The 18,577-nt window shown below is 40.0% G+C and overlaps 1 protein-coding gene across 1 annotated transcript in view; it reads left to right on the forward strand.

Moving 5' to 3' along the window:
- The first annotated feature begins 1,644 nt into the window (after positions 1-1,644).
- CEP164 (centrosomal protein 164) overlaps positions 1,645-18,577 on the forward strand; it is a 92,872-nt gene continuing 75,939 nt past the window's right edge. Inside the window, exons 1-4 of the mRNA XM_044669602.1 lie at positions 1,645-1,682; positions 7,608-7,710; positions 15,057-15,168; positions 17,333-17,537. Coding sequence (XP_044525537.1) covers positions 7,629-7,710; positions 15,057-15,168; positions 17,333-17,537 — 399 coding nt within the window. The 5' untranslated portion in view covers positions 1,645-1,682; positions 7,608-7,628. The remainder of the gene's footprint in view (positions 1,683-7,607; positions 7,711-15,056; positions 15,169-17,332; positions 17,538-18,577) is intronic.

An 18,577-nucleotide genomic window follows, 5' to 3' on the forward strand; every position in this document is an offset into this window, starting at 1 on the left:
AACTCTGTCAATGTCAAATAATTGGCATTATATTTAAGGAAATACTTTAGAAAAAGAACTAATGGTAAAAAAAGATTTTTATTGTTGTATCATGTATAATGAGGAAAAACTAGAAAGTACATGTGCCTGATAAAGAAAATCAGGAGTAAGCTAAGGGACCATTATTTCACACTCAGAATGACTTGGGGAAATGGGGAAATCAAGTGAACCACAGGGTAACTTGCTAAAGGGCATTTCTTAGATCTATTGCTGAAGGTGAGGAAGGGGCTGGAGGGCACCACTCACAAGACAATCAAGATAGTGTCTTTTTTCAAAACCATCCAGAGGTTCATAAGAACCACAGGTCTCACAAGAACCACAAGTAATACTTGATAATGATTTAACTTTTATATTATTTTTCCAGTTTTTCCTTTTTATACAGAATGAATAAATAAAAAATATATACATTAAGTGCTTGCAATAGAGCAATTAGGTGGCATAGTAGGTAGAATGCCAAACTTGCAGTGAGGAAGACTCATTTTCCTTAGTTCAAATCTGGCCTCAGATACTAGTTGTGTGACCCTGGGCAAGTCACTTAACCCTATTTGCCTCAGTTTCTTCATCTGTCAAATAAGCTGGAGAAGGAAATAGCAAACCACTGCAGTATCTTTGCCAAGAAAACTCTGAATGCTGTCATGAAGAGTCCTACATATCTGAACAACAACTAGGGTTTTCAAAGGTAGGGGTAAGCAAGGTAGCATCTGCCCTCAAGGAGCTTACAGACTAATAGAAGGCAATACATATAGTGAAATGGTGGCCAGGAAGATGTTTTAGCCTGCATTGTCACAATGCAGGATAGTGAGTGGAATCATAGAACAATTGATCCTTTCTAAAAATGATAATGTGAATTTGAATATTTTTAAAACTGGAAGTTATAAGGGGAAGGAGGCAGAAGTGAGAGAGGTTCTGTGTTTATACGGAGCACTGCTATGCTATCTTTAAATACAGAGTCCATTATATTTATCTGTGTTCATGCTTTATTCCTCTCCTAGGCTATAAGTTCCATGAGGGCCAGACCTCTCTCTGTCTCAAATTTTTATGTTTCCATACGCAGCAGGCGCCTAATAAATGTTTGTTGACTGCTGACTTGCTTGATCTTAAAAATTTCCTCATTTGTAAAATGTGGGAGTTAGACCATAAACTCTGCTCTAAATACCATCATCCCGTGAATGTTAAAAGTTTTATGACTCTTAGAGATGTATAAATCTAAAGATAGTAATTAGTTAATCAAGCTACTGATTAATTAATGGAGGCTAGGAATATAGTAAGTTGTCTCTTTCCATCCTGGGGTAATGTTCCCGCAGCTCAAACTTTTTCCCTATGAACTCCGAACTAACGCCCACCGTTTACCCTGAACTACAATCTCCATCATGCAACGGGCGACGCACAGGGTCCACACGTAACTGATGGGACTTCTAGCCAATCCAACGCTACCGGATGCTTCAGCCGACCTATAGACTGGGGATAAAGGCGGGATTTTCCGTTGCTAAGCTCGTCCCCATCCCGGAAGTATTTGTTGGCCGCTGCAGGGCAACACCCCGGCGTCCCTGGAAGCGGGGAGCCGGGGTGGTGCAGGGGAAGCTGCGCGGAACCGGAGGCCGGAGGCCGGAGCCTCCGGGGGTGGGGGGAACGCTCAGGGCCAGGTGAGGACGTTTTTGGGGGTGAGGTTTGGTGGCCTTAGGAGGGGAGGATATTGAGTTTATAAGACAATGTGCGCCCGGGAGCCGGTTGTGCGCGTGCTAGCGGGAGAGCGCGGGAGCACGGCCCAAGCAACCCTGCGAGAGCTAGTGTGCAAGGGAAGGGGGCCCAGCTGTACTTGGACAAGCTTGTTTGAACGCGTGCTTGGGGCCGAGTGTGCAAGAGAAGGGGATCTGTGTTTAAGCAGGCATGTCTGTGTGTGCTTGAGGGCGAGTGTACAAGAAAGGAGATCGTTGTAAGTGGGCCGGTGTGCCTGCGTGTGTGAGGTCGAGTGTGCAAGGGAAAGGGATCTGGTGTATGCATATTCAAGGGGAAGTGTACCAGGGAGAATGTTCGCCGTAGTTGGGCTAGGGTGTTCGTAAGTGTGCAAAAGAGAGGTAATCGGTGTATGCGGGCATGTGTGTCTACATGAGGGTTAGTGTGCAAAGGAGGTCTTTCTGTTTGGTGGGGCAGCTATGTCTGCATATTGAAGTGCCGCTGTGCAAGGGGGTGTTCAGTGCAATTGGGCAGGTCTGTGTGTAAGTGTGTAAGTCATATGCACGTTTGGGTAGGTGTGCCTGCCTTAGGGAGGGAGAGTGTGCAAGGGAAGGCCTTTTGTGTGGTGAGGCTGGTGTATCTTTGCTATATAGTGAGTGTGTAAGGTTTTCCATGTGGTTGGGCAGATAGGTCTGTGTGTGGAGAGGGCTGTGTAAATTTGCAGGGAGTTCTCATTTCTGGACTTCTTATTCCATGGAAATGTGGCCAAGAAAAGGCTGGGGCACCTGAACAGTATTTGGGGTGGATTGTTGTGTAAACATTCCTGGTTGTGTGTTCCAGTGTGCCTGTGAGGTTGGTGTGCAGTCATACAAACCTCATTGGATATGTGGACAGAATTTGTTGAGGTCAGCAGTGAATCCAGGGTTAAGTTATGAAAACCAGGACATAAAAAGAAGAGTTTGGAAGTCCAGTAGTTTGGAGCTCTTTAGTGGTAAGAAGAGAAGACTTAGGAGAGATATGATAGCTGTCTTCAAATAGTGGAAGGATTGTTTGTGGAGGAAAAGAAATTGTTTTTGTGTTTTGTCTTCTCTCATTAGATTGTAAGCTTCTTGAGGGCAAGGACTCTCTTTGTTTTTATTTGTACTTTTTATCCCTAGCACTTTGTCAGTACCCAGTACATAATAGCCATTTAAAAAATATTTATTGACAGACTAAAATGGCATTTTTATTGTGTTGCTCTAGAGGTGAAGCTAGGATCAGTGAATAGATTTTACATGGGGAGACAGATTTTGACTTACTTCAAGAACTTCTTAAAAATGGTTGTAGCCCAGGGGGCAGCTGGGTAGCTCAGTGGAGTGAGAGTCAGGCCTAGAGACAGGAGGTCCTAGGTTCAAACCCGGCCTCAGCCACTTCCCAGCTGTGTGACCCTGGGCAAGTCACTTGACCCCCATTGCCCACCCTTACCACTCTTCCACCTATGAGACAATGCACCGAAGTACAAGGGTTTAAAAAAAAAAATGGTTGTAGCCCAACAATAGGATGGATTGTCTGGTTAAGTAGTGAGCATACCAATACTGGAAGTATTCAAGACTGATAGATGTCCACTTTTCAGGGCTACTATAGATGGGATCACTACATTGAGAGAGTAATTGGTGGTACAGTGTGATGAAACTGAACACTGGTTCTGGAGTTAGGACCTGGGTTCATTTCTGGCCTCTGATACTATCTCTGTGACTGTGGGCATCTCTGGGCCTCAGCTGACTGATCTATAAATTGTGTATTGGATTAGAGAGCTTATGAAGTCCCTTTCAGTTCTAAATATGATCCTAGGGGCAGCTAGGTGGCACAGAGGATAAAGTGCCAGACCTGGAGTCAGGAGGACCTGGGTTCAAAGTTGACCTCTGACACTTTCTAGCTGTGTGATCATGGACAAGTCAGTTAATTCTGTTTGCCTAGCCCTTATGCCTCTGTTTTAGAGTTGTTACTAAGACAGAAAGTAAGGATAAAAAAACAAAACAAAACAAAACCCCACAATCCTAGGTGACTTAAAAAAAAAATCCTTACCTTACCTACCAATACTCTGTATTGATTCTAAGACAGAAAAGCAGTAAAGGCTAGCAATGGGGGTTAAGTGACTTGCCTAGGGTCACACAGCTAGGAAGTCTCTGAGACCATATTTGAACCCAGGACCTCCAGTCTCTAGGCCTGGCTCTCAATCTACTGAGACACCTAGCTACTCCCTAGATGACTATTAAGATTATAAGATTTTGTGTTTTTGTGTTTAGTAGCCTTAACTCAATCCCCACTGTTTCCAGAACTCTAAATTAGATGCAGTGGGGAGATTCAGATTGAGAGAATATAACCTTGAGAAGTTTCTGATCTAATGAAGAATACATATATGTGTATATATGAGCATATGTAAATGAATATTAAGGACTGAGGGGATGATAGATCAATAGGAACTGAGTATTAAAATTTTTTTTAAATTTAATTAATTTAGAATATTTTCCCATGGTTACATGATTCATGTTCTTTCCTTCCTCTCCTTCCTCTCCCCTCTTGGAACTAAGGAGCAATTCCACTGGGTTTTACATGTATCATTGTTCAAAACCTATTTTCATGTTATTCATATTTGCAGTAGAGTGATCTTTTAATATCAAAACTGTAATCATATCCCAAGCAAACCACGTGATTGATCATATATTTTTCCTCTGCGTTTCTGCTCCCACAGTTCTTTCTCTGGATGTGAACAGTGTTCTTTCTCAAAAGTTCCATTGCTGCTAATAGAGAAGTCTATTATGTTCGATTGTGCCACAGTGTATCAGTCTCTGGGTATAATGTTCTTCTTCTGGTTCTGCTCCTTTTGCTCAGGAACAGAGAGTATTTTAATTAGAGAAGCTTGATGGAGGGCTAATTTTTGAATGGAATTCTATGTTGGAGTCACCACTTCTTTGCTAGGCCTTGGAGTTTGCTCCTAAGTAGCTGGTTGAAGCTGTTAGGATGAACAACTGGCAATCTGATCTTCTTTTACTTGTATCCCTAACTAAAAACTACTCTTGATTTTGGAGTTAATTTCTGGGACCTGTTGTTTCTCATTCATCCTACTTTTGGATTTTTATTATACCATTTCTTGAAGGTTTGGTAAGGCAAGGAGAGAAAGAGGAAAATGAACCTATTTGTGCTACTCTTTGACAATGGTTCTGGCAAAGGATTTGCTTCTGAAGAAAGCAGAAATTAAAAGTTGTTTTTTTTAATATCCAGGGATTTTGATTAATTAGGTTTCATCTGATTTTTTCAATAAGTTGACTATAACTAGATCTTAAGCTTAAAGAGCAAGTAAAGATAAGAGATGATCAGATTTCTTATTTTGTAATGTCCTCTCCCCCTTTTACCTTCTGCAGAGGAGGTAGGATGGGGACAGATTGATGATTTTTTTATACTAACTAGAAAATTCTCATGATGCATAGTACACAGAGTTCTTGGCCACTGTTGCTTCTCTCCTACCTTACCTTTTTTGCTTTTCTTGTTCTTTTCTTTCCTATCCTCCTCAGTTAAAAGTGCTAAATGTTCAGGTGACCCCATAGGCCATCCTACAAAAAGTCTAATTGTTCTCATCAGAAAACAGGAGCACTGATGAATTTTGGGAGGCTAGGCATACACAATCCCTGTGGATAATTCATGGTGCTTCCTTAAGATTGCTTTTTGGTTATGGAGACCTGAGCATTGTATTGGCATGTTACCTGATTTCAAAATGCATTTCCTTGCTCCCCTGAACAAATCCCTGTCTCAGTTTAGACAACTGTGTAATAGAGAGATAACCCTTGATAACTCTGGCTTATTTGGAAACAGAGAACTTTCCATTTAATGCTCTTGGGAATAAGCAGTGTTGTTTTCCATTTTGCCACCTGATAGTTTCAGAGGAAAAGGGAAGATGAAAGAGTTCAAGCCCTGGGATTGTGGAGTAGCCCTCCAAATCTTGCTGCCTGGACCATTCCTTGGTATTTGGATACAGTGGTCATTTCTGGCTTGCCTATTCCCCCGGCATGGTATGGGTTGTCACCCTAAAAAGATCAGTATCCATGCAACTGCAATCTCGAAGTTGTGCTGTTTCAGTTGACTCCTGGGATAAGGCACGGTGGCATGAATTTCCTATGGTTCCTAAGAGACAAATGAGACTTTTCCTGGGCTAGGGGCTCCCACTCTATTTAAGAACATTTGAGTTTGTATATGTGTATGAATGGTGTCTCTGTACTATATATATGAATAAGTATATATGAATAAGTGCAGGATTATGTGAGTATAAGAGGTTTTGCATTTGACTAATAAGGAGATGATGGAATTTTTTTTTTAAGTTTTAGGACCTCATGAGGGCCAAGCTCCCAGCTCTTTTTTTTTGGTATGCAGATTTGTTCTGAAAGGCTTTGAGAAAATGGGTGAGCTGATCCTACCAGCTATTCAGACTCTCAATCCAGGAATCATCTTCAATTCTTCATCTCTCAACACTCTCCTCCCCCCTCCCCCCACCCATATATATCCAAGCTTCCAAGCTGTTGCCAAGACCTGTTGCTTGTTTCTTGTATATACTTTTTCTCTGGCACTGCTACCACTCTAGTCCAGGCCCTCAGCCCCTCATACCTTGATTACTGCCATAGCTTGTTGGTGGGTCTGCTTGCTTCACGTCTCTCCCCACTCCAATCCATTCTCCATTTGGCCACTTAAGTGATTTTCCTAAACATAGACTCTCCTCCCAGTAAACTCCACTGGCTTCCTGTAACTTCCATGAGCATAAACAAAAGACTCTCTTTGGCATTCAAAGACCTTCATAACCTAGCCCCCTCCTATCTCTCCAGTCTTTTTAAACCTCACTTCCCAATATGTACTGTTCAGTCCAGTGATCCTGAGCTTCCTGGCTGTTCCTTGAACAAAACACTCCATCTCTTGGCTCTGGGCATTTTCTCTGGCTGGTCCCCCATGTCTGGAATGCTTTCCCTTTTAATCTCTGCCTCCTGGCTTCTTTGGTTTCCTTTAAGTTCCCAAGTGAAATCTCATCTTCTATTGAAAGCATTTCTCCAATCCTCTTAAATTTAATGCCTTCCTTTTTTATTTTCTAATTTTATTTTATATAGCTTCTGTGTACATATTTGTTTGCTTATTTCCTCCCCCTTTAGATTGTGAGCTCCTTGTGGGCCAGGACTGTCATTTGCATTTTTTTTGTATCTCTAGTGATTAGCACTGTGCCTGGCACATAGTCAGCACACTTAAAGTTTCCTTTTAAATAAGAGATAATTCAGACCTATTAATATTCCTCAAGAGTGCTTGGTATCTAAGTGGGCATAGAACAGTGATGGTGAACCTTTCAGAGATGGAGTGCTAGGCCCTTCCCCCATCTCACAGTCCAGATTGAGTGTCATGCCTGCCTCCCCCACCCATACTGAGTGCCTCCCCCTGCCCCCCCTTCCCCCCCTGCCCTCCCCATTACCCTAGACAGGGGAAGGGGGAAGTGCTCCCATTGGACTTCTGGGCAGTGGGGGTGGGGGGTGGGGGGAAGTGAGGAATTTCCTCAGATCCATGGAGAGGGGGAGGGGAACAGTTCTGCCTTGAGTCCCTCTGGCTTTCTAGTAAGGAACTCTGGAGGGTGATGGCAAGTGTGCCCACAGAGAGGGCTCTGCCTGCCCTTTTTGGCATGTGTACCATAGATGATTTACCATCACTGGCCTAGGATTTGAGTTATTTATTACTTTCTTGGGGTTCTCCAGTTTTCAGAGCAGCTGGATTGGGAGCTGCCTGACTTTCCCAATGTACTGCATGAACACCGCCCCCCCCCCCTTCCCCTATGACCCTTGTTTCCTGGCCACTGATTATTCCTCTGGGGGTGGGGTATCTTTTTGGTCTAGGTGTGGGGACCCAGATAAAACATGGCGGGACGACCTATCCGCATAGGGGACCAGCTGGTACTGGAGGAAGACTATGATGAAACCTACATTCCCAGTGAACAAGGTACTGAGCCATAGAGGAAGACTGGTGGAAAGGGGGGCAGAAGAGAATATGGGATGAAATGATCCATTGAGGCAAAAGGAAAGCAAGAACTAATATAGAAAAAAGAAGGTTTCTGCTTTAAGGTGCTAATAATAATAATAAGAACTCCTCACATAATAATAAGTAGCTAATCTCTCTCTCTCTCTCTCTCTCTCCCTATATATATACACACATATATGTGTATGCATGGACATAATGAGCTTTAAAGTTTATAAAGTTCTTTACATGTTATCTCATTTGATCTCCATAACAACCCAGTAAGGTAGGTGCTATTGTTATCCTCATTTTACAAATGAAGACTATGAGGCTGAGAGAAATTGAGTTCCCTAGGAACTAGTGTCTGAGGCAGGATTTGAACTCAGGCCTTCTTGACTCCAAGTCTAGACTTTGATCTACAAAGCTATCTTCCTCTAACACAATAAAGTGTACCAAACCTTTCCTTATAACTTCCCTGTAGGGTAGAGGTAGGTAGTAGAAAAATTAATTCTTTTTAAAAAATAATATTTTATTTTTCCCAATTATATATAAAAGTGAAAAATTATTTTTTCTAGTTTTAAATTAAGAAAATAGATTTGTTCATAATCACATAGATAGTAAATGACAGACCCAAGATTTGAACCCAAAAGTTCTTGCTTTGCAGCCATTTTTTTTTTTTTCTCTTAACATGTCACCACCCTAAATTCCTTCACTGTCCTGGGTAGTGTCTTAGACAATATCCAAATGTTTTGTTCATTCTTTTTTAGAGGACATTTTATCCAAACCCATTCATTCTTTTGGATTTTTCAGCATAAGTTTAAGCATCCTTGCCCAGTTGTTCTCTTGCCAAAATATTGCCCTAAGGTTATTAGTGAGACTATTTTTGGGTGTGGTGTGGTTTGGGTGGTATGGCTTGATCTGCAATCACCTGTGAGATTTATATTTAGGTTTTTATGCTAACTATGAGAGTTATAAAATAATATTGTGGTCGCCAAATTTAAAATATGATAACAAGTCAAAATGACTTTTAGCAGCTTTCATTTAGAAAGAGGTGGAAAGAATGAAAGTATAAAATGTAGATAAAGAGACAGATTCCTAACAAATCTACCAGCCCTTCCTTGGTGAAGTCTCCCCAAGTCCCTATCTCCATGTGGATTCCCCAGAAATCCTTGGCCAAAAGTCCCAGTGGTGTCTTCAGCCAGAGTTCCACCAAAGCATCCTCCTCCAAAGTCAAGGCAGGAATCTCAGCCACTCACCCAGCAAGCCAATGCAGGATCCAGGGAAAAAGTCTCCTCCAAAGCCAAAGCAGGAATCTTAGCCATCATTCCAAATGCCTGGAAAGGAATGACCATGCTGGTTTCTTCTTTTATGCTCCTTTTTCTATATCACTTCCTGTCACTCTCCTTTCTTCACAGAATCCAATTGTAGTTTTTCAATTTGTCTAGCACTGCAGGGGGGTTGGGAGAGGGGGCAGTGGCCTTTGGAGGTGTGAGCTTACTCTAGTGAGTGACTTGTGAACTCTGTACTTAATGGTAAGTAGGAGTACTTTAAGTTCTTGATTTGATTAGCTAAAAATAGACAAGGAGAGAGTTAATCCTAGCTCCACAATCCTCCCGTGATTCTTTGGGAGACTAGTCTCTCCAATGAATCATTTAACAAACTAGCTTATACTTCTAAAGATCATCTAGCTAAAGGTGCATACAATATTGCACTTTCTAAGTGGAAACTACAATAATTAGAGATAAGAGGGAAATAGAAGAGAGAGAGCAAAACCAATGTTTGCTAGGCACACTGACAAAAAGCCCATTAGGGGGTAGTCCCCTTTGGCATAAGAGTTTACATTCAGAATAAATGTGTCCAACCCCCTTCAGTTCAATCAGTTACATCCCAAAGTTCATTCTGGTTGAATGTAGGTTGCTTTATAGCACTTTCTCCAAATAGTTAGCTTTCTTGATTTGAGGAGTTAATGAACTTTTCCTGAAATTTCTCTCAAAAAATTTTTAAATCTTGAATTTTATGAAAATTATACAATCTCCCCCGGGGAGGGTGTTGACCAACACCCGGATCAGCTCAGGATACATGGTTGAGTTATGGGGTGTATGAGTCAAATGTCAAAAGAAAAACCAAAAACATAATAGAAAAAAAATAAATTTTGGGAGAAAAAAATAAAAATAAAAACCAAAATATCAAAATCTATGTATATAAAAATTTCTGAGTAAGCAAAAAATAAGTCCATAATTGGTCCTTGTATTAGGGTCCAATTAAAATGATTTTTGTCCCACAAGTCTGTAGAACAAATGCAGTAATATAGTACTTACCCATTGGCAGCCATGACTACAGAAATTTGCCATACTATAAGAGAGAAAAAAGGGACTAGAATTTGAAGTAAAAGGGAAGTATGTGATTCCTTGGTCTGATTTTTCCTTCACTCGCAGGGATAGGGCAGCCAAAATGGCAGCCAAACTAAGGTACTTGTCTAAATGTGGCACAGGAAAAGATTGATGTCAAATAGCTGCTACCTTGAAACTCAAACAAGTCCTTTGTCTTGGAGCAGATCTCATTAATCCCACAAGAATTGTTGGTCTCCTTGACCTTGTACTTCTTGGCACTGTATAATGGCTCTTTTGTGATCTCTTCTCCTGGAATCAGACACAATTATTAATCACAGTCCCACAATATTTATCACTCAATGCCAGGTTTCCGTAGTCTGAAGCTTTTGGGTATGTATTGATATTAGAGCTAATGGATATTTTAAACATTTTTCAAAATTAAAACAGTAATACTGATTACATGTACTTCAAGTTAAAGAAATAAAAAAAGGAAAAAAATCACTTGTCTATGGACTTTTATATCTAGTCCAATCATAGAAGGAGTACAAATAAAATTGCATATGACAGGATACAGTCAATCAGTGTTGATAGAAGGTACTCTTTTTACATGTGAGCAATGAATCCAAGAGACTTTTTCTCCAATTTTGATAGCTGTTGGAGTGGTTAACAGTACTTGGAATGGACCTTGTGTTTAAAATTGCATAACAGAGACTTCTGTATTATGGGGAGGGTAACAGATTGAAACCGGTTAACATCAATAAGGAAATGGAATCCCAAAAGGTTTAAAATTCACCTCCAGACTCTTTGAGGTTCCTTCCCCTCCAGACTACCATTCTTTATAGATTCCTTTGGTCACGCCTCGGGTCCCCCACCCTGAGGGGGGTTTCCACTCTCTGAGAACAGTGTGGACAAACCCCATTTTAGGTGTTTTGTTGTGAGTCTTGATTTGACTCATTTGAATTATTATTTCTATAATTGTTTCTATTATGATTAAGATTATTTCTAAAATTATTGTTATTTCTTAAATTACCATTATTCCTAAAATTTATGTTATTGAGTACCTGATTCCAGTTTCTGTGGTTTAACATTAAGTTACCTCTTTTTCCATATAAATAACAATTTGGTGTTTGATTTGTGGATTCTTGCAAAGAGGCCACTGCTTGATTTTCTTTTTCTTTTTCTTTTTCAATTTCCTCCTTTAAAATTTTAATTTCTTTCCTTAATGCCTCTACTGATTCACTGTTATCTTCATCTTTCTTCTCATGTCCATTAAATACATAAACTTCTACCTTTCTCAATTCTTCAAGGTCCATGCTAGCCCAATTTGGACAGTTGGTTTTAAAATAATCTTTGACCACTTTACAACAGTTCTCTACAAACTGTCTTCTTATCTTTTTAATATCCCTTTTTCTGGAAAGATCCAAGTCTATATATCTACGCCCCAGCTCAATAAGTCTATCCATAAACTAGGAGGGATCATCCTCATTTTTTTTGCTTTAAATTTTTGAACTTTGTCCATGTGCCAGGCCTATCAGAACAAGCTCTCATTGCTATTAGTAATGCCTCTCTAGCCTGGCTTAGTTTTAAGTAGTCTTGTTCATTATTAACATTCCATTTTGGGTCTTGCTGGGGCCAATGAATTGCTCTCCTTCCCTAGGCCTGATTGGCAAGAAAGATGATTTTATTTTTCTCTCTTTCCATTAAAAAAGCTTGTATCAAACCCGGCCTCAGCCACTTCCCAGCTGTGTGACCCTGGGCAAGTCACTTGACCCCCATTGCCCACCCTTACCACTCTTCCACCTATGAGACAATACACTGAAGTACAAGAGTTAAAAAAAAACAAAAAAAAGCTTGTAGCAAATTTTCCACATCTATCCATGCAGGATCATAAGTCTGATAAATGCTTTCAAGCTTTTTAATAACTACAAAAGGCTCATCTTCAAAGGAAGGAGTATTTTGCTTGAATCTCTCATCTTGGGAGGTGAAGGGTATATGGTGTCTAAGGGACACTAAATCTCTGCTTTTATTATAAGTGGGTACTTCCTTTAAGGGGAATAGGTTTTTAGCTGAATTATTTTCTGTTTCTGTTACTTGACTCAATGTTTGGGTTGCCATAGAGTGGGTAATGGGTGTAGGAGGTGAAATAGGTCAGGTAGGAGGAGTCTGGGTAGATTTAGAGGTAATTAGAACAGGTTGAGGAATATAGAGAGATAAATCTCTCTTCTGATTCTGGGGATTTCTCAAGCTTTTCTCAAGGGTTTTTATATAAATCTTGAAATCCCCCAAACTATCCTCTAGCTTCTTCTCAAGGTTACTTGAGCTATTTTCCAATTGTCTTTCAAGGTGAGCTTTTAGTTCAGCTTTGAGGCCAAGGATTGGTTGAGTAGTGGGAGGGAATGGTCGGATTGGATGGGAAATGTGTTGTACAGGACGAGGGTGAGGCGCATCTCTCATCTGACTCTTGAGGTTACTCAGGCTATTTACCAGTTTTTTCTTTAAGAGGGATACATAAACTGCAAGGTATCCTGTTATTATAGGTATTCCCAGGAATAGTGCTAAATAGGACCATTGTCAAATGTTCTTTGGGATCATGAGCCATTTTAGATAGACAAGAAACAACATTTTCCCAATTTGGGTTATGCTTCCCAGTATCATGCTTGGTCTCCTATTTATTTTAAAATTTAACTATTAAATTGCTTGCAATTCTACTTTTTGTCAGTAGGTAGTGCTACTGACTAGGGGTTAGGGTTTCACAGAGCTAGTGGGCGGGGTCTTCTAGAGACTTCAGAGAAAGAAATTTGTTGTGAGTATAGGCATGCCCTAATCAATTAGCCTTTGAATGGAGGGTGGGTGAAAAGCCTAGACTAAATTATTTAGGAGGGACAACAGGAAAAAGCAAAAGCTTTGTATTTTAGGCAAAATAAAACACACTTTCTTGTAGGTAAAGCTCTCAAGGTACAGCCTAAATTTTGGCTAAGAGGTTTGGAAGAGTTTTTATTCTCTCCTCCTCCCTAGGAGTAAAAAAAAAAAAAACGACAGGGCCATGTGCTTCCACCACATGCTTCCAGGGAGCCACTTTCTGGCCACATGGCAGGAAGCCACTTCTCTGATCTGGCCTGGGGGCAAAAAAGTTTTGCTGGTATTTTTTCTCTTAATGGATTTGAAAGCTTTTCAGGATTAAAGTAGCAGTTTTAGTTGCTCCTGCTTCCACTGACTGTTCTTCCTAGTAGAGACATGTGGGGTTTGGAAAGGCCTTAAAGAATTCTGGGCTCAGAGATGGAAGCTTGTAGAGGGCAGGGTTGCTTCCCCCCTGAAGCAAGGAGCCAAGAGTGGGGTAGGGTGGGGGTGGGAGGGGTTGGAAGTTCTTCCCCAGGTGGAGTCCTGAGAGCTTGCTAATTATTGCTTAAGAAAAATACACCCAGTTTACCATTGACAATTTGGTAATTCAGCTGTTTTTAGTTTAAGGGGGAAAGAGAAAAAAAAAAGATTTAGGATTTACCCTTCTACGCAGCAAACAGATCAACAGCAGTAAGTTTTTAACACTAGAATTAGCTACTAAAAGCTGAGTGAGGGAGATAGTTTAGAGATAGTAAAAGGTGAAAGGAATTATCAGAAGATTAAAGATGCTCATCAAGCCTTTGCGGTTTGCCAGTTAATGTGAGATTTAAATTTAGGTTTTTATGACTAAATATGAGAGTTATAATATAATATTGTGGTTGCCAAATTTAAAATATTATAGCTTAAGCCAAAATGACTTTTAGCATCTTTTATTTAGAAAGAGGTGGAAAGAGAGAAATTGTAAAATGTAGATAAAGAGACAGATTCCTAATAAGCCTACCAGCCCTTCTTTGGTGGAGTCTCCTCAAGTCCCTGTCTCCATGTGGATTTCCCAGTAATCATTAGCCAGAAGTCCCAGTGATGTCTTCAGCCAGAGTTCCACTTACATAGTTTCCTCCAAAGCCAAGGCAGGAATCTCAGCCACTCATTCCAAATGCCAGGAAAGGAATGCTATCTAGACCATGCTGGTCTCTTCTTTTATGCTCCTTTTTTTATATCACTTCCTGTCACTCCCCTTTCTTCACAGAAACCAATTGTAGTCTTTCAATTTGCCTAGTACTGCTGGGGGGAGGGGAGACGGGGAGGAGGGTAAGTGCCCTTTGGAGGTGTGAACTTTCTATAGTGTAACTTGTACTTAATGGTAAGTAGGAATACTTTAAGTTCTTGATTTGATTAGCTAAAAATAGACAAGGGGAGAGTTAATCCTATCTTCACACGCCTAAAATGCCAGTAACTTAGTTCTATTAATGTTAGAACTCTTTCTACTATAACCTGTCTATCACTTAGATAAGTCTTAACTCAGTGACTTGGGAGTGACTACCTCATAGACAAATAGCTAGGAGATGTAAGAGGTAGAATTTGAACCTTGGTCTTCAGATCCCAAGCCCAGCACTTGATCTCCTGACAAACATCCTGCTAGCAGTGTCCCAATTTCCCCATAGTCTTGCCATCTTTATCATTTCTTCACTTGAGATTTCTGTCCTGACCTTATTGGTTTCATTGTCCCTGTTGGCCCTCTATGTCTAGGTTCACCAGAGATCACCTCTCTTATCCATCCTTCTACCTCCAAACAAAATTACTCTTAACCTGGTTACATAGTTGGATAAGATTTCCTCTTCAAAACTTGAGAGACAGAAGTTATATTTAATATATGTATGTGACTCCAAGCAAGTCATTTACTTTCTCTGGGTCTCAGGTTCCTTATGTGTAAAATAAGGGGCTTGGAATGAATGCCCACAGAATTCTTTTTCATCTTATGATCCATGGTCCATTGAGTACCTTTGAAGTACAGAAGGTATACCCAGCAAGACTGAGAAAAAGACATATTCTTTTTGTTCTTGTTGAGAAACTTACGTACTTGGATTGTGAGAATAGCATGTTTCATGGGAATGATGTTTTTTTTTTTTTTTTTTTTTTGGTCTTTCTATTGATCTCTTCCTGCAGAAATATTTGAATTTGCCAGGGAAATTGGAATCGATCCCAACAATGAACCAGAATTAATGTGGCTGGCCCGAGAAGGCATTGTGGCTCCACTCCCCATGGAGTGGAAACCATGGTATGTATGTATGCATTGGATTCCATCAACAAGACCTAGGAGAACATGGAGGCCCAACTCCTGCATTGACAGGCTCTCTTCCCTTGAGCAGTTAGTGAATAAGGAAAACATATAAAGATAACATTCTATGTGGACCTATGAGACATTGTTACTAGTTCTGGGCACATGCCTATTTTACCCTCAAGCTTGACTTAATGTGTCCCTGGAATGCTGCTCTATAAAGGATATGTGTGTTGCTATCCATGGTCAGATCTGTGGTCCAACTGGGCCATTTTGTCTCTGGCTCTGGCTAAGACAGCAATAAAGATATCATGGAAGGGTATAGATTTCATTTTTGATGTGAACTTCTAAGATTAGGTCCAAACATCTTATACTTTCTTATAGTAGTAGTAGTGGTAGTAATATATTATTTATATAACACTTTAAGGTTGGCAAAGTGCTTTCCATTATAGTTCTGTCTCTTGTAAATTTAAAGTTTTAAAAAATATTTCTATTTCCTACCAGTCCTATGCCTTGGAATAATAATATAGTGAATATGTTAGTATATATAGTACAGTTTAATTTATTCAAAGAAAATGAATAATATATTCACTATACTATTCATATACTTAGTATACTTACTATTTATGTTTTATAGGCTCTCTAGTCTCATTGATGTAAATACAGTGATATAGAAGGCAGTCTTCTATCCATGTTTACTTATTCTGTGTGATTCCTTTTTTTTTTTTTTTAAACCCTTCTGTCTTAGAATCAATATCGCATATTGATTCCAAGGCAGAAAAGCAGCAAGGGCTAGGCAGTGGGAGTTAAGTGACTTGCCCAGGGTCACATGGCTAGGAAGTATCTGAAGATGGATTTGAACCCAGGTTATTCCAACTCCAGGTCTGGCTCTCAATCCACCTAGTCAGCTAGTTGACCCCTCATTCTGAGTGATTCTTGTCCATTGCCTTTCATAGATCTTCCATATAAGTGCTACCAAATGTAGACTTCTACTTTTTGATGTACCAGTACCACGATCAGACTGTTCATCTTATCTTTTTTCTTCTGCACAACCAGTCTGTCTCTTTTTCTAATGTATTTTCAGGCTACTCTTTCTGTACTATTTATTTTGTAGGTGTTAATCATTTCCTTTAGCCTTATCTTTTCCAGATAGAAGTAATGATTTTTTAAACCTATTCTCATATGGCAACTAGGTGTGCAGTGGAGACAGTGCTGGACCTAGGGTCAGGAAAACCTGGGTTCAGAAGTTAAGTGACTTGCCTAGGATCACACAGCTATTATTTGCCTCAGTTTCCTCAGCTGTAAAATGGGGATAATAATAGCACCAACATACTAGGATTTTGGGAGGATAAAATGAGATAATATTCATGAAGCATTTTACAAACCTTAAAGCATATATAAATGCTATTTTTATTATAACTTATTATAATTTCATGGCCACCTCAATCATTTTAGCTATTCCTTAAACTTTCTCTAATTCTGTTATAGCTTTCATGAAGTAAAGTGATGAGAAATGGATACAGTGTGGTAGCCGTGTATGCATTATGGATTTTAATAAAATTAAGATAAAGTTTCATTTCTAATACCTTTCCTATGAATTCTAGCAGTTGTTTAGGTCTTTTTGCTCATAATACTCTATTCTCTAAAGGGAATAGTGTGTGGTGATTTCTGGGGCCTTTTCATATGTAATAAATAGTAACTCAGAATCCATTATTTTAAAATTTGCATTATAAGATGGTTTGTATTTTTTTCCCCTGATGCATAACTTAGGCTTGCCCTTGATGAAACTCTTCTACCATTTTTCTTTGTATTTATATAGTCTTATAAAATATTCTAGATGCTGAACCTTATTGGTGTGGCTTGGCGTTATCTTCAATATGCACAATTAAAACTTCACCATGAATTTCTTTCTTTAGATAATTAATAAACCATTTTAAGTAAAGCCATTTCTGGGAATAAAACCTTGGTTATACTGCTCTCTTCACAAAAGTACTTAAAGAGCTGAGTTTGTCTTGAAAAAATCATTGGTATACTAGGGACTAAAACAAGCTCCCCATCCCTGACAGAATAATATATCTTGCAATACAGTAATAAAGTTGTTTTTTTTTTAAAGTAGTGTTTAGATCTGGGAAAACATTGGTCTTCAGTTTCTGTTTCTCCCCAGCCAGGACATCACAGGTGACATTTACTATTTCAACTTTGCCAATGGTCAGTCCATGTGGGATCACCCATGTGATGAGCATTATCGGAACCTAGTGATCCAGGAACGGGGAAAGCTGTCGACTCCTGGTGCCATCAAGAAGAAAGATAAGAGAAAGAAGAAGGACAAGAAGGACAAGAAGGACAAGGAACTTCCCAGAAGTCCCATGGTGAGTCACAGTTTGCTGGCTTGAAAGGGGGCAAGCCTGAAGCTAATGGGGATCTTTCTTCCAGGACTAGGGAATTGAGGACCCAGTTAGGAGTGGTATAGTCAACTCTTGATTATTTGTAGGTTTATTTTTCTATTTGTGTCTTAACTTTGGTAAATATTGGCTTTCAAAATTTCTTGTTGGGGGCAGCTAGGTAGCTCAGTGGATTGAGAGCCAGGCCTAGAGACAGGAGGTCCTAGATTCAAATCTGACCTCAGAAACCTCCCAGCTGTGTGACTCTGGGCAAGTCACTTGACCCCCATTGCCTACCCTTACTACTCTTCTGCCTTGGAGCCAATACACAGTATTGACTCTAAGACAGAAGGTAAGGGTTTTAATAATAAAAAAAAATTCTTGTTGATGGTGTTAGTCTTTCTTGCTGTATATTCCTCTATACCAATTGGAAACTTGGCAGAAAGTGGAAAAGAAATACCATTTTCACTAATACACCTTGTCCTTAGGACATGAACATCAGATAAGCTTAGAAAGAGAAAAGCTTTCCTTAAGCTTAAGTTTTATGTCAGTCTGCAAAGTGATACTTTCTATTCCTATCATGGAATAGACTTCAAGGAAAGACTGATAAGAGGGCAAGAGAGCTAAACTGAGCGCCCTCCCTACTCCTTTTAAGTTTCGCCCTCACAACTTTGATTATTCATTTTAATGTGTGAATTCCCAGACATCCAGGAGAGCCATATTCAGATGTAAACACATCAGTACTTGCAGAGGGAAAGAGAAATGCTTTTGGTGTAATTCACTGTTTTGAATGACCTTAGTCCCTGCTCTCCTCCACCGGCAAGAATGACTAGGAGTTGGTGGTAATTGGCCAGGTGGGGTGGCACACTCCTATAAACTCAGTTACCAGGGAAGCAGGCTGGCAAATCTCTGGAGCTCAAGAGTTCTGAGTTGCAGTGAGTTATGCATTTTGGATGTCCACACTGAGTTTAGCATTACTGTAGTGACCTTGGGGAACAGGATGCTACCACATTGTCTAAGGAGAGGCT

This window comes from Gracilinanus agilis, chromosome 3 (assembly GCF_016433145.1).
Source record: "Gracilinanus agilis isolate LMUSP501 chromosome 3, AgileGrace, whole genome shotgun sequence".
Classification (NCBI taxonomy): Eukaryota; Metazoa; Chordata; class Mammalia; order Didelphimorphia; family Didelphidae; genus Gracilinanus; species Gracilinanus agilis.